At 38.6% G+C, this 18,475-nt stretch overlaps 1 protein-coding gene across 2 annotated transcripts in view; it reads left to right on the forward strand.

Moving 5' to 3' along the window:
* The window catches only part of LOC133134090 (leucine-rich repeat and calponin homology domain-containing protein 2-like), a 31,975-nt gene extending 13,948 nt beyond the window's left edge, over positions 1 to 18,027 (forward strand). The window contains exons 8-20 of one of the 2 annotated variants that reach the window (XM_061250504.1): positions 163 to 271; positions 3,172 to 3,272; positions 3,950 to 4,005; positions 4,751 to 4,855; positions 5,985 to 6,050; positions 6,338 to 6,386; positions 9,327 to 9,467; positions 10,198 to 10,245; positions 12,245 to 12,308; positions 14,117 to 14,229; positions 15,247 to 15,384; positions 16,076 to 16,153; positions 16,327 to 18,027. In XM_061250504.1, the coding sequence (XP_061106488.1) occupies positions 163 to 271; positions 3,172 to 3,272; positions 3,950 to 4,005; positions 4,751 to 4,855; positions 5,985 to 6,050; positions 6,338 to 6,386; positions 9,327 to 9,467; positions 10,198 to 10,245; positions 12,245 to 12,308; positions 14,117 to 14,229; positions 15,247 to 15,384; positions 16,076 to 16,153; positions 16,327 to 16,446 (1,188 nt within the window). In that variant the 3' untranslated portion in view covers positions 16,447 to 18,027. Of the gene's footprint in view, positions 1 to 162; positions 272 to 3,171; positions 3,273 to 3,949; positions 4,006 to 4,750; positions 4,856 to 5,984; positions 6,051 to 6,337; positions 6,387 to 9,326; positions 9,468 to 10,197; positions 10,246 to 12,244; positions 12,309 to 14,079; positions 14,230 to 15,246; positions 15,385 to 16,075; positions 16,154 to 16,326 lie in introns of those variants that run through there. The other variant, XM_061250505.1, reaches the window with a different exon arrangement.
* The last annotated feature ends 448 nt before the right edge of the window (positions 18,028 to 18,475 follow it).

Genomic DNA, 18,475 nt, shown 5'->3' on the forward strand with positions numbered 1-18,475 from the left:
ACTACACAACCTCTAAAAAATCCAAAGTAAGCACATGATGCGTGAGAGTCTTGATAAAAATGAAAGCTAGCTAATTCTCGAGGTAGAAAAGCACAAGGAGTTGTACCCCAACACACATCAAGTGACCTGTCCCTCTTGTTCTTCTGCCTGCCCTTGCCACAGCCCTCAGACGATGACACCATCAGCCTCCATTCGCAGGTGTCAGAGACCACGCGGGACCAAGGTCGAGTAGACACCCATCCACTGCTCTCCAAGCTGGGCTCCAACAAAGGTACCAGAGGCACATCCATCACAGTACTAATGTCCACCACAGCAAATGAGAAGGCATGAGGCATGCCTCTGCTCCACAAATGGCCATAAGTGACCAAAACTTCTTATTAGACCCTGGTTCTGCTCTATTTACAGTGGTGTGCAAGAATTTTGCCACCCCTGGTCAAAAAGTATTTTACAATTAATATTTAAGTGAACCAGACCTCTAAATGGTTCATCTTCACATTTTAAAGCAAGATGACTTGCTATTTTTTTTAAATTACAGTTTCAAAATACAAAAAAAAGGAAAAAGGCCCTCTGCAAAAGTTTGGGAACCCTTTCAGTTAATACTTTGTGTAACTCCTCCTCGAGCAACTGTAACAGCTTGTAAATACTTCCCGTAACCAGCTAAGAGTCTTTCAGTTCTCACTTTTTGAATTTTTCCCCATTCACCCTGGCAGAACACCGTTAGCTCAGAAATAATCTTTAGCCTCCTTGCATGTACAGTATGTTTGAGATGTCTCCACTGATTTTTCAATAATATTAAAATCTGGGGAACTGTGGTTGCCATTCCAAAACATTCATCCTTCTCTCCTGGAGGAACTTTATGGTTGATGGCATGCTTTGGATCATTGTCTTGCTGGAATACCCAACCTCCCTTCAAATTCAATGTCTGGACTGACCTTCGAAATTAGCCTCTAGAATTCGGTGGAATCCATTCTTCCTTCCACTCGCACAATATTTCCTGTGCCCTCAGCTGCCACACAAGCCCAAAGCATAATGAATCCGCCTCCAGTTGGCAAGGTGTTCTTCTCTTACCCTTTTTTCTCCAAACATATCCATTCTATCTGAAATCTTTCTTGGTGTTCCAGGCCTTGCCTTTATGTCAACTGTTATCTTCCATTTTCTAATAATGTTTCTGACAGTGGAAATAGATTGTTTGAAACATTGAAATAGTTTTTTGTAGCCTGGTGGAAATTAACCATCGTCATTCTGAAATCCTTGGACAACTGTTTGGAGGAATGCATGGTTGTTAACACCAGACAGAACAGCCACTGCAGTTGGATAATTTAAAAGGCATGGAGGTACTTCAGTACAAAAAGTTTAGCCATGGAATTATGCTCACCTGACTCATTGAAGCCCTAACAAGTAAATCACCTGGGTCTGGTCTTTTACTCTTTTTAAAAAGTAAAAAATAATAATCCGAAAGGGTTCCCAAACTTTTGCACAGGGCCCCTTTCCTTTTTTTAAATAATTTATAAACTAAAAATAAAAATTTTATTATTTTAAAATTTGCAGAAAGGTTTCATGTTTAACTCTGTACCATTTAGAGTTCAGGTTGCTTTCGATCACGTACAGATTCATTGTAACAGACATTTAAACCACTAAGTGCTTAGGCTGTTCTTATTTCATAGTATAAACCTTGTGGATTTTTATTTGATTCATAAAGAACCTTTTTATATTTAGAATTGAAACATTTGGTAGTAATTTAACCCTTTCCACTTTGCCCCCCTAGAGAGCAATTTCCCCTATTTTGTACTAGACCTATAAAAGTTTAAATGTCTCAAAAACTATGTACTGCACACATGGTTGAAGACTTACATTAGAGGCTTGTTCCATTCAGAAATTTGAGACAGAAAGATTTATCTCAGACCATGTACATACAGTGTACACAAAAGATCCTAAATTTCTGTTCGGATATTTTGCCCTCCTCCGTGGAATCAAATGCAGGATGATGAAGAACATGTGGACAACTTCTCTTAAGAGTTTTCATGTTTAATTCAATGCGCAAGGGAGAGACTAACACAGACTGTTCTGAGAATATCTCTTCCCAACTGGTGTGTGTAGTCTGTTGAAATACACTTCACGGTCATACATATGAAAGGGATGTGTTGTGGCTTGTTTGCATTTACATGGGAACCTCTGATGAGCCTTTTTTTTAGAATGTGCTATATCCCTAGCTACCGACAGGGCATTTACACCTAGATAGGTAAGCTACAGAAAACATTGTTAAATGAATACACATATATTGTTGTACTGTTTGCATTTCTATGCGAACCTATGCGAAAGAATGTGCTATATCCCTTGCTGCCACAGAGACAGACAGGCTACAGAGAATGGTGTCAGATGAATACATATGTCTGAATACTGAATATCTCAATTTCTATGTCAAGGGCCAACCCAGAACTACTTTATATTTTTGCAAGAACATGATGCAAACTTGTGTACAAAATTTGGTAAAGATATTCAAATTCCACATGAGTTTTCCCAAAACTGCACCCAGATGTTTTCAATTGTGCCCAAATCTCTCCAAATACAAAACATCTGCATATCTTTTTATCCAGAAACATGAATGATCAGAAAAACTTATTTTTGTAACGAAGATTCATGTTTGTTTTATTCACATATATGAGTATGTTTTTATTAAACATGCCCAAAGCTTTCCAAAAATGAGTACTCACCCTAATGCTTTCTAACCAAGCTGCATCACATTTAAAATTGAACTATATTTCAAAAGAGCCCTGTTAGCCAGTACAATTACTGTTACAGGTTTATCTGTGGCAAGTTGCATGTTATGCACGTCTGCTTATTCATTCTGCTATGCGAATGCAGTGATATTCCTAAACTGTCCGTCGCCTGAATATGACACATTATACCTTAGGTAGGAAACCCCATACAAGAAGCTTACCATGTTTTAGACTAGTCTGGTACTGCAATGACCTAACAATGCATTTATGCAACACCAAGAAGCAGTTCAAGATGACATTGGTGAGGTCAGGGTTGTAAACCATGATGGTGGCAAGGGGTTTTATTATGTGGTAGTTTTTTGTTTTCTATAAATATGAACTCATCAATAATTTGAAGACAAGTGGATAGGGTTAAAGTTTTTGCTGGGCAGTTAACCTTATGCTTTCTTTGTAGATCAAGAGCCTTACGACTATATTGACCCAAACCCAGAGGAAGATGCAATGCCGACAGAGGGGGCTGTGCAACAGAACACCGCTTATGTTTCATGTTTAAAGGTAGGAAACTTTAGAAATCCTTTAGAGGAGGAGCGTTCATTTCCTCTCTCTTATGGTCATTATTTAGCTGACACTTTTAGACCTGATTATTTATAACTGCTTCTAAAGCCATTGGAAGTTTTTGAAAGTAAAAAGGCATCAGATAAAGCTAAGCAGTTTATTAAGCCTTAAGTTAAGCTTTTCCAGCCAGTCCTTAATTGATAGCAATCTACTCATTAAGAAGGATAGTGGTGAATTTGCTCCACTAGCCCATATGTCTGTGTTCAAACTGGGAAAAATCTAGAGGGGAGCTGCAGTTCCAGGTTTTCACCATAATTTTTCACATGGAAAGAGCACACTCACACCACCATAAAAACAAATAAACACCTTCACCCTTACCTCTCTGGGGTTCCAGGCAAAACAAACTATGAAAGAATGACAAAAGAAAGCAAAACCGAACACAGTGGAAGCCTTTCAGCTCTCCGCTCGTCTCAGCTGACCAACTTTTCAGTTGGCCAGTTTTTTTTCACTTTGTCTGAGTGGCCTGACAAACAGACTCACTCTCTCTTAGCGTGTGCCCCTGGTCTTGGCCTCATACTGTGGTGAAATCTTTTTCTCCAACGGATCGAATGGCACAAGCGTTTTTGAAATAGTGATGTAGTATGCTGGAATTGATTCCTTTCTGTGCTTTTTTTCAGGAATTTGAGAAGGTTCTTAAGTCACACCACAGCATAGACAAGGAGAAAGAGTCCAGGTGAGAACTGTGGTAACTACATTTTATACATATAGGAGAATTATACAAAGCAATAGCAATACATTTAAAATATTTTGTAGTTTATGCACATTAAACACAAGTGCATGCATACATAAATTCTAACAAAAAATGGTAATGAAAATAGTTCATTTGATTGGATATGAATGAATCAAGGTGGACCACACTAACTAATAATATAGTGAAAAAATCAGTTTATGTTTGAAAACCTAACAATTTGTCTGAATTTACCGCAGCTCTGCAAAGAAGAGTGGGCCAAAATACTTCCACAGTGATGTGAATATAGTGATATAGAATTATAGAAAGTGTTGGTTGTACTTATTGCTGGTAAAGGTGGTGCAACCAGTTATTACGTTTAAGGGGCGATTACATTTTGGGTGATACAGGTTTTTGATAGCTTTTTTCATTAAATAAATTAAATGATTATTTAACAATGTGTTTTGTGTTTTCTCAGGTTCCCTTTGTCTAATATTACATTTTCGCTAAAGATCTGAAAATATACAGTGAGACAAATATGCAATAATAGAGGAAACCAGGAAAGGGACAAGCACTTTCCCAGGGCACTGTAGATAAGGCACTCAGTGAGGTTATCAATTGCCTAATAGCCTAAGCACATTCCTTAAAATCTTGCAGTTTAGCACAGTCCTTTCCTGGCATTATGCCAGAACCATACCTTAAGTGTCTACCACAGGTGTGGCAGATTTGTCTCTTCTGTCTCACCACTCAGTTTAGAAAAAGAGCAGCTGATGGAAGAGGTGGAGGATGAGCTCAAAGAGGTCATCGACCTGAGGAAGATTGCCTCCCAGCTCCTCCAGCAAGAGCAGCAGAACAGGTATGACTGACTTGCCTCTCTCCCAACCTGCCACCATCTCAATCACAGTGATCTTGTTCTCTCTCTCTCCTAATCGAATCAACTTCCATTCCCGGTGTCAAGCTATTATATTAAATTTCCTGAGAAATTTGTGTGTGTTTCATACACACATTTTTTAAAAGGATATTTTCAGCTTTATTGGACAGTATAGTATAGAGAGACAGGAAGAATGGGAGCGAAAGAGAGGGAAAGACCTTCAACAAATGTCGGGCGGCCGGATTCGAACCGGTGACGTTGTGGCTTGCAAATGAGCATGCAGATAGTCTTCTACAGGCTACACAACTGAGACACCTACTTCATACACACACTGCTGACATTTCAATCGCGAATCTTATTGTCCCCTTGCATGCTGAGAATGCACATCATTTCATTACTTGCCAACATTGCAGACTAATTGCCAATCCTTTTCATATCGCTTTTGTAATCCTGTTGCTGCCGTCTTATTAACCTCCTGTTTCATTGCTTAGAATTTGTTCTTGTACCTGCATCATTCTATTGATTCCTGTCCAAACTAATCTTACTGCCCTCTTTTCACTATCCTCTTATGTTCTTCACCTCCTTGGCACCTTTCAATTTTCCTGCTCTCGCTCTCTAACTGATGTGCGCCTGGCACGGGAACAAGACGCCGGTCCTTAATTTGTAGGGCAGAGAGCCTTATCCATCGACGGAGGGTGGTGGGCCGAGCACACAGGTAGAGAGAATGATAGTCTGCCAGAGTGTGGAACAGTGACATATTATGACACTGTAGAGATAGACACATTAGCCGTGTATGTGCGAGTGTGTGTGAGATGGAGAATGGGTGTGTGTATGTGTTCATGTATGTTTGAGAGAGAGAAAGTGACTACAAAATGCAAAGGAATTAACTTCAGGGTGAACCTTATTTAAAGTGGTACATGCATTAGTCACAGAATAACAGAAGTTAACCCACCCCTACAGTATAGAAAGACCATTCATCCTGGAATTTATGTATTTTTTTGACAAAGTGCAGCATTCTTACTTTGAACTTTAATTTCTGGAAAATGATGCCTCTTATATATTATACATTAAACCTATGTGGTTTTATACCAAAATATATTTTTTACATTTTCAGGTTACTCAGTCATTCAAGCAGCAGTGCTAACAGCAAACAGAGATGCTCTGCTCAAACCATCAGGAGGTATGTCCTGGTTGCCCGCTGGGTCTGTCTATTCCACTTGTACTGGTTCCAGTATATCACACTGCCTTGTACAGTAATTTCACACAAAAACAGTTAAGACTTGATTCTGTGTATGTAGAACAGATGGGTGTTTCTGTACTTTTGAGAACTGTGTGATTACTAAACTCACAGGAAAGGTACATTTCATAATTTAGCAATATATGTTTTTTTTGCTTGTGTTCTTGTGGATAGAATGTGTTGGCCTTTGGTGACAGGTGCGTGAGGGGGATTTTTCCTTTCTCTCTCAGCTCTTTTGTGGAGGAGGGAAGCTTGACAGGGACGGTTCTCAGTGCACAGGTAGGCTGCAACTCCCCACAAGTCCCGCACAAGTCCCCAGCCATCACCTGTTGAACAGCTTCAGCTTGTTAGTACATTCAAAATGAAAATCTTGACAAAAATATTATATGACAGAAGACAAGAAAATTTATTGCGCAGCCAGTGGTATTTGGACAGTGACACAATTTGGGTATGTAAATGGGTATTTACATCCATATCAAACCATGTAGGAGTTGCATACTTATACTTTTCCTCTGTTTTGGGAGACCAAAAGTAATCCGACAGTTGGCTGCTCAGCTGTTTCTTGGCCAGCTTTGTGTCATTAGTTCATGGACAAGAAAACAAACAAAAAGTTTAGTGTTGCTTCTAGGTATGGTATTTGCAAAGCCTTATGGACAGAGGAGATGGTTATTAACCTCTACCAAAATGATGGAAAGAGAAAAGTGTAGAGAAAGAAAGGAACAGCTCATAATCCAAAGCACCCCACATTTTTTAAACATGGTGGAGGTAGTGTTATGGCTTCAGCATGTATAGTTGCTGCTACCGTCAGCAGTCAGGCCATCAATAATGACAAGGTAGCCAGTTTGTGTCATATATGAACTCTGCTAGAGGGCAGAGGCTAATGTGACATTAGAGGTACAGGTTTCCATAAAGGCCAGTTGGAGACTCCAAAAGGACACTTGTTAGCTAATTTATATTGTGGGTGTTGTAAGGTGTAAAATACTATATATTGTATACTATATAAATAAAGCTCATTATTATTATTATATTATTAGTGTGATTGCAAAGCAACAAACTTTTATTCTTTGATGGCCTACTCCTCCCACAGTTTGTCTATTGTCACCAAACCAGCTTGAAAATGTCTGGCAGAATGCTGAATGTTGTGCTTGTTCACAGCTTTTTGATTTTCCCATTAATTTCCAAGATATTTAAGGTCCCAAAGGATTGGCAGAATATTCAGTTTCAGTAAAATTTTATACTTTTAACTGCCCTTACTCTCTCCATTTTTAAACTACATAGATATAATATATGTATTCTCACAATGTTAACAACTAACTTTTGGGTGGTACTTTTTGAATTATGAACATTTGTTTGTGAACAGCTTTCTTCTCACTCTAGTCTCACTCTAGTCTCACTCTAACCTACATTCTGCAATTCAGCCAATCTGCTATTGATACGCAAATGAGCTGTGTGCTCATAGAAGCCTGTGATGTCACATTAGCCTTTGAGTTCATATACACTCAGTGACCACTTTTAGGTACACCTGTACACTAGCTTGTAAATGCATATATTTAAACACCATAGTATTAGAAGTAATAGCGACAGTCCACCGATTTGGCGCATTCTCTTTAGTAAATGCACATCTCTAGTTATTATTATTATTATTATTATTATTATTATTATTATTACTACTAAATTATCCTTGGAAGAAATTTCCTGAAATACACCTGAAAAAAAGTGATCTCATTCCCCTCCTGCCTGTCTCCCTTCCTGTACCTCTCAACCTTCCTCTCCTTGTTCTCCTCTCTGGCAGCAGCAGGTCCATAAGATTATAAAAAATAACTAAAATAAGTTCAATAATTACATCTAATATATTAATTGAGGTCCCATTGATTCAAGTTTTTGTCAAATTTCCAAACTCCATCAACAGGTCAAACATCCCACAATTTCACATGCCATTTATCATTCAAAAGCAGGCCTGCATACTGAATGATACTGAAAATTATCTCTAATATGAAGTCAAAGGCATTTCACTGTCCTCAGAAATATTAACTCAGTTGATTAATTTCTTCCGAGATTTCTATTTAGACTTACAGTAGGCATTGAAAATATTTTTTTGTAGTAAAACATCAACTGATTTAGGCACAAAGGCTGAACAACTGCTTTTGCCGGTGTATAACTGTCTCAGTGTGCATAGTTGGAAAAGTTATGGTTTACCTATGCAGGCAAAATATTTGCTGTTTTATGCAAGCCTAAATAAATGTACACACTTGGAAACATACTTTCATTACCTGCAGTAGTCACTGTAATACCATAATCCTTGCTGGTTGAATGCCCATCAAAATGATATTATATAGTTGCTTGTACACAGAGAGGGCAGTGTATACATAGTGACTGTTTTAATGATACTAGTCAGAGAACCTCATAGCTGTACAAAACATAGATAAACATAGACCCCTAACACCTGTCAGATCAGAAACACTATTCAGGAGACAGGCATGAATGGGTCAATAATCACTCTCCACCGAATACCTCACAAACAGATTGACAGAGCCTACACTGCAAGATGCCGCTAATCTTTTATTATTGGCTGCAAAAACAGGATGGTTAAGATTACATGTTTGCTAAGTAGTATGTAGGCCAAGATTGACTTGTATCAGAGTGATAGCAAGAGCTAAATGGAACTACCCAAAAACCAAAGCGTACCCCCCCCCTTTCATCTGTGAAGCATGGTGGTGGGGGTGTTTGGGTATGTATGTCTGCCACAGGCACTGGCTCAGTTCCCTGTATTGATAATGTAACTGCTGATAACAGAAGACCTCACACAACAGCACATGTCTCAGCCTTGTAATGGCTTCCTTGACTTTTCATTGGCACAACTCTGGTCCTCATGTTGCCAATAACACACTCCAAAGGCAATCAAAAACCTCGAGGGAAGAGTAGACACTGAAAGTTCCTATAACTGCACTGGGGAAGAAATTGAACACACCTGATTAATCGCCCAAACATTATGGTGCCATGAAATGGGGGAGGACTATATAAAAATTGCTACATAGCGAGACCAAAATGTATCGAAAGTTAATGAGAATCTGCAATTTAATCAAATGTGAATTGCTTGCTCTCTTTGACCCTTCTTCAGACTTTTTAGTGACCAGGTTTCTCAGGGCTATGAATGCTCACCATCTCTATGCCATGGCTGTGGTAAAGACTTGTCAGCTTCTTTATTGTTTGTTTTTTTAGCCTACCTCCTCAGTGTCCTTTGACGGGACTCAAAGCCTGGAGACAACAGACCCTGAGCACAAGTGGCCTGAAGTGCCTCCAATACTGAACCAGGGAGAGGAGCGAAGGCGGAGTAAATATTTAAGAAAAGACTATCTGAAGGTATGCTTGCATCGGTCTATCCCACGCATCCAGGTCCAGAATAAACCTGATAGGGTGCAGATTCACACAGTAATTTCTGGAAACTAAACAGATTAAATAGATGGATCATAACAGGAAGGCACCCTTTCTGCGTGGCCTTTGCATGTACTTCCTGTGTTCACATATGTTTCCTCCGGGCACTTTGGTTTCCTCTTACTGTTCAAAACATTGTGAGCTACTTTTTATTTCAGCCTGCCTTTTGGTTTTCTTTCCATCAAACATGTCAATTTAGACTATGGCAGTGGATGGACAGCGATTCTCCACAATTTTCTGTGTTGTGGAAATTAAAATGTATATTGTCTCTCATGATGTTGATAAGTCAAAGACATCAGGAAGTCATGGCATGAAAAGGATATGCAACCAAATACAAAGCATGACTCTTTTATTTTATATTATGTTAATTTGGCTCAAACACTGAAATGGAGGACTGCATATAAGTGCAGTAATTACTACATGGTGAAATGTATAAAAATGCCCTTTAATAAAAGCTCCGCTGAGTCTCCGCTTTGACCATGTGTGACCTGTGTGATTACAAACAGAAAATAATATATTAAATCAGAAAAAGGCAAGGTGATTCCGAACTTTATATATATAGATGTTTACATGCTATATTTTATTAAGATGTATAAAAAAATCTTTTTTTTCATTTTTTTTTTTCAATTTCATGCAACCATTATCTTCCATCTTACAGTTCAAGGGTCAGAGTGCACGAAGAAACTCCAGTGGCAACGAGCATGAGGTGAGAGTGAAATCGGGCCATTGGTGTGTGCGTGTGTGTGTGTGCGTGTGTGTTCTGGCCTGTTGTTTGTGCTTGTATGTACAAACATGGGTTTGATGACAGGCAGGTATATTAATGTATTTAGAGTAAACATCAGCAGGTTTCTGTGCTTCTCCTTGAGAGATGCTATGTGTGTCTGTTTCTGTTTCTCTTCTGCATACCACTGTTGTATTGTATGGTTATTTGTGTTACTGTCACCTTCCTATCAGCTTTGACTAGTCTGGCCTTTCTCCTCTGACCTCTCTCATTAACAAGTCGTTTCTGCTCACAGAACCATTTCTGACACCAACAATGATTCCACAGTCAAAGTCACTTGAATCCCATTTCTTCCCCATCCTGATGGTTAATGTGAACATTAACTGAAGCTCCTGACCCATATCTGCATGATTTTATGCATTGCATTGCTGCCAAACGATTGGCGGATTCGATAATTGCATTAATAAATAGGTGCTCAGTGAGTGTATATGCATATATTTTGAGTCGTAGAGTGAGCCATATTTCTTTTATACCATTAACCTCTACCATTAACCAGTCAGAGGAAATGGTGAAAGAATGACCCCCCTCTCTTTCTCTCTAAGACTGTAGTTAGTATATTCCTGCCTTCATCTGCCTCTCCATGGATAGTAAAACAAACAGTACCCTCGAAACCATGTAGGTTCACAGCTTCGCTGACTGAAAGGTTGTATGTAACAGCCAAGCAGTTTCAGTTCTGTACACCATGATGCAAGCTTACCAAAGAAGCTTAAGAAAGCAAATGAAAAGTAACCTTAATGGTACGTATGTAACCTTGGTTTCCTGAAGAAGGGAACGAGATGCTACATACAATCTCAGAAACAGTACTAAAAGTGCCTAAAAAGGTAAATTCATGTCGCTGGGGCGGTACCCTGTAGATGCATGTAATTTGTACCTTTGTTTCTTGGAAAACTTGCTCATTTTTACCCAAAGAGAACTGCGCTTTCAGGGTACATTTGGCAAATTTCATCCTTGAAGAATGAAAATGTACCTCCACTGTCACTTTATTTGAGTGTAGCTCTGCAGCAATGCTTCCCCATTTTGGTAGAGTATGAGTAACTTGCCCATCTGGCATGCAGATATATTGGTCCTGGATGGAAAAGCTACCTGGCTAATTATTACCGAAGTTATGATTCCCACAAGATCACATTTCCCCTGTAATTTGAGGTTCACTGTGGGTTTAGTGTGTGTTTTGGATTTCTGTGTCTCATTCATGTAATGTGCAGTTCTGTGGGTTCTGCTTTCACTTTTACAGTGTTCCCTTCACCTTTCGGTAATACCTTCACCTTACTGCCGGAATTTTAGGAGCACTTATACATTTGCAGAAGCATTTTTGTGGATTACATGGGGTATATTATGGAATTTGTCCATTTGAACTCTTGGGAAGGTGCAAAAGAGAAGGCTTGATGATATCTGTAGTTAATTTGTAGTTGTGTAATTGTAGTTGTCTTGGTATAGTACTTACAGACTTGGCCTATCTATCTTGTGTACTTGACATACTCAACAAGCACTTTATTAGGAACATTTTTACTTTATTACACCTACTTATTCATTCAATTATCTAATCAGCCAATTGTGTGGCAGCAGTGCAATGCGTGCAATCATGTAGATATGGATCAGGAGCTTCAGTTAATGCTCACATCAACCATAAGAAAAAATGTGATCTAAGTGACTTTGGAATGATTGTTGGTGGCAGACAGGGTGGTTTGAGTATCTCATAAACTACTGATCTCCTGGGATTTTCACACCCACTAGTCTCTAGAGTTTGCAAAGAATGGTGGAAAAAAACAAAACAAAATCCAGTGAGCAGAACTTCTGCAGACAGAAACGCCTTGTTAATGAGAGAATATGCTAAATTAAATGTAATGTAATTCAATCTGTTACAGAACAGTTAGTCTAAACCGTAAATATCTGAACAGTCTAAGTTCCCTTTTCTTGCCACTCCCAGGAAGGAGTGCGGTCAGCCGATCTCAGCACCACCTTAACAGTGTTTGGTTTGAAGCCAAGGTCAGGTAAGAATGTGTTTTTTCCTCCCTTGCTTTATCATTTTAACCATCATGTCAGTCATGTCAGATTTCTCGCAATTAAGCCGCCACCCTGTATCACCATGCACGCAGAGCACAAATTCCAGGTGTGCTGATACCTTGCTTTGCCATGTTGGGCAAATCAGGGTTATCCTTAGTTTTAGCCAGCAAGGTCTAAAGCAGTGTCATTCTGCTGGTGTTTTCAGCTTGTCCTCACGTTCCACATTTACTTCGACGTTCACTTCCACTTTTGCTCAAAAACATTTGAATATGATTTGGCAAGTTTGGAAGGTCACGCTGCCAAGATTTTTATCTGACTGGTTGTGACATTTTATGGCCACGTCCTTTGTACTGTTGTTTTCATTCTAAAACACAAACACAAACAACAAAATAAAATATCAGATAAGCTCAAAATAATGAAAACATGAGGAGAGAAAATAAGAGAAGCCACAGTGCTCTCCAAAGGTACGGGAACACTATAGTGAAATGTATTGTTTTTATTATGTACTTAAGGAATTTGGATTTGAAATCAAAACATGAATATTAGCCAAATGTACAGGCATATCAGCTTTTACAGTATATCATGACACTTTTAGTAGGAATTTTAGCCCACTCCTCTTTGCAGAACTGCTTTAATAAAGACAAATCTTCAAGCATGAAATGCTGTTTTCAGGTCCTGCCACCGCATGGATATACAGTAGACTACAACTGCCACATGCCACAGTGTTCTGCTGTTGTTGAACAACAGATTTATATATATATATATATAATATATATTTGGTTTTGAGTTTTAAATGAAAAAGAAAAAATGTTCACAATGACAAGTGACAATATACCCCACTTTCCCCTATGTCTGGGTCTCACAGTTTTAAACTAAATTGAATTTGAATGAATTTTGAAACCCTACTCTGTAAAAGTCCATGGCAAATTGTGAATCAAGGTGGCTATTTTCAATAACTGTGTTAGATGTATGTGAGGTGTGTTCTATGGAAAGTTCCAAAGCGAACTCACAAAATAAAATGTGAGTTATATAAATAAAATAAAAGGGTGCCAACAGGCAAATCTAGCCATTTCACTGTTGTCCCAATATCTCTTCAATATATTCAAAATATTCAATATATTGCATGTAAAGGCAGCATGACTCAAACATTAATTAGATAAACATTTAAAGAATTATATTGAAATGTTTTTAAGTGCAGTACATTACAATCACTGCCTTGGATTTGACTGTGGTTGCAAGCTCCATCGGGCAAACATGCAATTGGCAATTGCCTCACCCAGGGAATTGGAGGGTTCAGTCGGATAGGGTTCAACATACATTGCTATCTAGCAACCCCCGCTGGTTGATCAGACTTCCGTAGATTGCAGCCAAAGTCACCTATGAAAGGTCCTCCTCCGACTCCACTCTATGCAAGCTTAGCTACAGTCTGTGGTGTGTAAAGTGGATTCAGATGATTGCTCATTCAAAATCGGTGTGGGAATTTGATACACTCAGCTTTTCAATGTTTTCAAATCATCCAAGACCAATGAAGTGTAAACTTCTTCGTTTCTGAATACCAGCAGTGGCTGGTGCCCAAGATTCCTGTTGGCAGACATTTGTATCTTGTACCACTGACACCAGGAACCAAAGTGTTTTTACATTTACTATGTGGTTTCAGACTAGTTGTCCACCTGTTACCTTTTCTTTTGGTGAACAGTTGCAAAGGCAGTGAGGATCTATTTAAAATGTCCTATGATGGGCAATTTTGTGTGTTCTCAGGTTAGACTCTGATGCCTTGTTCCTGATGTAATTGCAGCATTTTCCCGGGGAAGTAATCAGGACTACAGTTCCACTGATCCCAGCTTTACTATACGCAGGAAAATGGAGCATCTAAGAGAGGAGATGGAACAGATTGGACTTCTTCGGCAGGTGAGGGAGCATGCGAAACCTGGCATTGCAGACAGTCACAACCACCAGCACCAAAACAACAGATTTCCCCTTGTGACCAGCAACTAGCATTTGGCATACATCCATCCATCCATTTTCTGAACCCACTTATCCTGAACAGGGTCGCAGGGGGCTGGAGCCTATCCCAGCATACATTGGGTGAAAGGCAGGAATACACCCTGGACAGGTCGCCAGTCTTTCGCAGGGCACACACACACCATTCACTCACACACTCATACCTACGGGCAATTTAGACTCTCCAATCTCTCTTCAAACCCACGCGAACACGGGGAGAACATGCAAACTCCACACAGAGAGGCCCTGGCCATCCTGTTTCTGCAGCTACCCAGTGGTTTGCATCTTGCAGTGTAGCCTCTGTATTTCTGTTCATGAAGTGTATAAAATATCCTTTAATAAAACCTGAGAATGTACACTTTAAGTACATGTTAATTGTGTGATGCGAAATGTAGAATTGTGGCAAATCAAGACATAATCTTTGACCCAAACATTATGAAATATTAGATTTCAATATGGGTCATGTACAGTAATGAAACCCAAATCTGGTTTGTGTATGCTTGTGTATAGATTTAGAATGAAAGCAATGGGAAGTCTTCACATTTATATTTTTTTTATACCAAACTTTTTTTCCAGGAGAAAGTATTCCATCTCAGTGTCATTGTAAGCATGTATCTGTTCCTGTTATACTCCCATGTTTAGGCTACCGATGATGCTACCTACCCATGCCTTGTGTGGAAAAAAGAAAGAGTATTTGTGGGAGATAAAACATGCATAGTTTGGGAAGCAACCAGTTTATTTTTCCATGTTTTGTTCCATTTTTATCTGACTGCTTTAGTCCCAATTCCATATATATAGTATGTCACCGTAATTGCACGGTATCAGAATCACACAAACAAATCTGGTTTGTATAACCATGGTGAAGGGTTCAACCACATCCAGAATAAAGTCATTCAAACCAAATCCGTTCAAATCCTGCTGCAGAACCTGGAGTCTAGGCTAAAGGTGCTGCTCCCAGATGACGTGGGTGCCGCTCTCATGGATGGTGTAGTCCTGTGCCACCTGGCCAACCACATTCGGCCTCGCTCTGTGGCCAGCATTCATGTGCCCTCCCCGGCAGTGGTAAGGTCACTTCCTTTCTTTTCAGGTTCATCCTGTAAAATGTTCCATCTTTTGCTCCCTGTGTTATTGGGGTTTGTTCTTTTGAAGTACTACAATTCAGGGTATATGTTAAATGTACGTACCAGGTTCTCTCGAGCTGTGTGCGCCACCCACTTGGTGGGTGCTTTTTCTGTCAAACTAAACACTTCAAAAGGAGGGTTTTTTGGGCCAAGCAAATATTTCACTAATTCCTACTGCTGTCTTAAGAACCTAAAATTACACTGAAGTACTTATTAGATGAAGATGTTTCATTAAAATATTTTGGGATTTAGGAAGACATACACATTTGTTTTTGACTTATAAATTGGGTTACATTAATCCAGTGTTTTCAATTAATTGGATCTTTTGGTTAAGGAAACATACACACACTATTACTTTTTAATCAAAGTTAAAGACAAATGAAATGTTTTCATTTGTGTCCCGAATGAACCGTGAAATGGATAATGAACAATATAAGAACTTATTTCAGTCAGTCAAAGCCAAAATACAATGGTTTCATATTCTTCAACTGTGTTACGTTGTAATATCAATTAATTTCTATATTTCTGAAATTGTAAGATTCAAGTCTGGCATGTTCTGAAAATGTCTTCACCGTGTCTGTATGAAAGAGGGCTTCATATCCAACCCAGGTATTACTGCTTCTATTCTACAGCCAAAACTGAGCATGGCCAAGTGCCGGCGAAATGTGGAAAACTTTCTGGATGCATGTAAGAAGCTGGGTGTGCCTCAGGTAAGCATGCCAAGAAAAATAATCATAAACATATAAGACTGTCCTAAAAATTAAGTAGTTTGTTCACAGTTTTGCTTGTCATGCCCCCTCCCACATCTGTAATAAATACGGTAATTCTTCATTTGAATACGAATTTAGGCCATGCAGTAGACCTTTACTTTCTCCTACTGCAGGACAAGTTGTGCCTGCCCCATCACATCTTAGAGGAGCGAGGGGTGGTGAGGGTTGGTATGACGGTCCAGGCATTGCTGGACTTGCCTGCATTGAGGCCGTCTCAGCTCTCAGGTGTATAGCCCTGTTTGACCCCCTGACTGCTGCACCACTCCTGGGAGAGGGAAGCTAGCCACTTCACACTGTCCATAAAGGACCACGGAAACAACCACCACCAGCAGCCCTCTGCCCGTAGGTCTATTGAGGGGAGGGAGATTCTGCAGAACCTGACTGAATTGGGAGGCGATACCTAAACTGTCTTCCTGTATGATGTCAGCGACAGTAGAACCAGCATATCTGAGCATTTTACCAGGTTGCCACAAAATAAATCTTTTCTTTTTGAGATAAGAAAATAAATGGTCTGGTAAAACACAGTCCTCGGTGCTAAAACTCCTGTTGGGGAGAGGATGGCTCTTTTGTCTGCAGTGCTGGTCCTCCAACACTAATAAGGTGATATAAGGATGTTGCCAAATTCATACTGCAATTTACGTGTAATGCCAGTAAGCATTATTTTACAGTTTATAATCTTAGTGGCGCAAATGTTCTTCACATTAATTTGTCTTTCAATAAGTAAGTAAATGTAAGCTCATAAAAACCATAATTTGTTCCAATGTGATGATGATACTTTTATATTACATTTACAAACCTGTGTTTCACATAAATTAAGTGCAGCAGTATTCAGATATGTTCAAAACAGGATTGGAAAATTAGATTTGAAACCAAATTTATATTTTTATGCTGCTTTATAATGACCATGTTTTAATTTCTTCTTTTAAAGATGGATTTTTAGAATTAGGCCAGAATAACAATGTACTTTCCCCAACCACAAGGCTAAATCCTGAAATCCAGTAGCTGCTGTTCTACAGCAAGTAATCTCTTTTGGGTTTGCAACTTTAGTTAATTAGCAGATGCTTACTTACATTTTTATTTTTACAAGGTTGCACTGTAACATTATGATCATATAAAAGTAACATTCCATTTGAAAACAGTGTACAAAAACATTGTCCTAGGTCACTTGTAATATAATTTAATTTGCTAGTTTGACTTACCATTACACCAGGGTGCAACATGACCATAAGTTATTAGAATGTGAATTTGCATCCCTTATACAGATCTCACCTATATTATTATGATGTGACGATCAGGACATTTCATAGTTTTGCTCCTTCATAGGCACATTGTATTCTTGATCATGAAATTGGTGAAAGGTGAAATATGTGTGAAATATGACCAAACCACTCCAAAATGTAAAAGTTTTTATAAAGGATAATTTAATGTATAATTGAGAGTTTTATCTTTGGTTTTTCATTCGATACATGTTTTTATGACTGTTCTTAACTTATTTAGGTTTTTAAGTGAAATAAATTTGACTAGATATGGATGCACATGCCAGAAATGCAAAAAACAATGTGTACATTTTTGTTTTTTGGCAAAGATGTTATTACATTGAGGAATCAAGGAATATTATTTCTATATTAAAATTGCTGATTTTGTTTTTCATACCTAGCCATTATGGTTCAATATGTTATTGGTCTGAACATAACCAAGTTTTAAAGATTTCTAACTGGACTCATTTTCTAGCCATTTTTGTATGTGTATCACTTGCTTATATTCAGTGAGAAATGTACAGAATAAAGCACATTGTTTGATGGAAAAGATGATAATGTCAGCATTGTTGTTTTTAACCCAGTATATTTTATATACAGTCCCCTTAAAAAGTATTGGAACAGCAAGGCCAATTCCTTTGTTTTTGCAATACACTGAATACATTTTGGGTTGAAATAGAAAGATGGGAATTATGTGTTAAACTACTTAGAACATAGCACCTTTGGTATCAGACCACCTGATTTTTAGGTGAGAAAAGGTATTGGAACAAAGAATATTTCAGTAAATGAAAGTAAATAACACTTCATATTTGGTAGCATATCCCTTGCTTTCAATAACTGCATCAAGCCTGTAGTAGTAGTAGTAGTAGTAGTAGTAGTAGTAGTAGTAGTAGTAGTAGTAGTAGTAGTAGTAGTAGTAGTAGTAGTAGTAGTAGTAGTAGTAGTAGTAGTAGTAGTAGTAGTAGTAGTAGTAGTAGTAGTAGTAGTAGTAGTAGTAGCAATTTAT

Source organism: Conger conger, chromosome 7 (genome assembly GCF_963514075.1).
Source record: "Conger conger chromosome 7, fConCon1.1, whole genome shotgun sequence".
NCBI classification, from domain to species: Eukaryota; Metazoa; Chordata; class Actinopteri; order Anguilliformes; family Congridae; genus Conger; species Conger conger.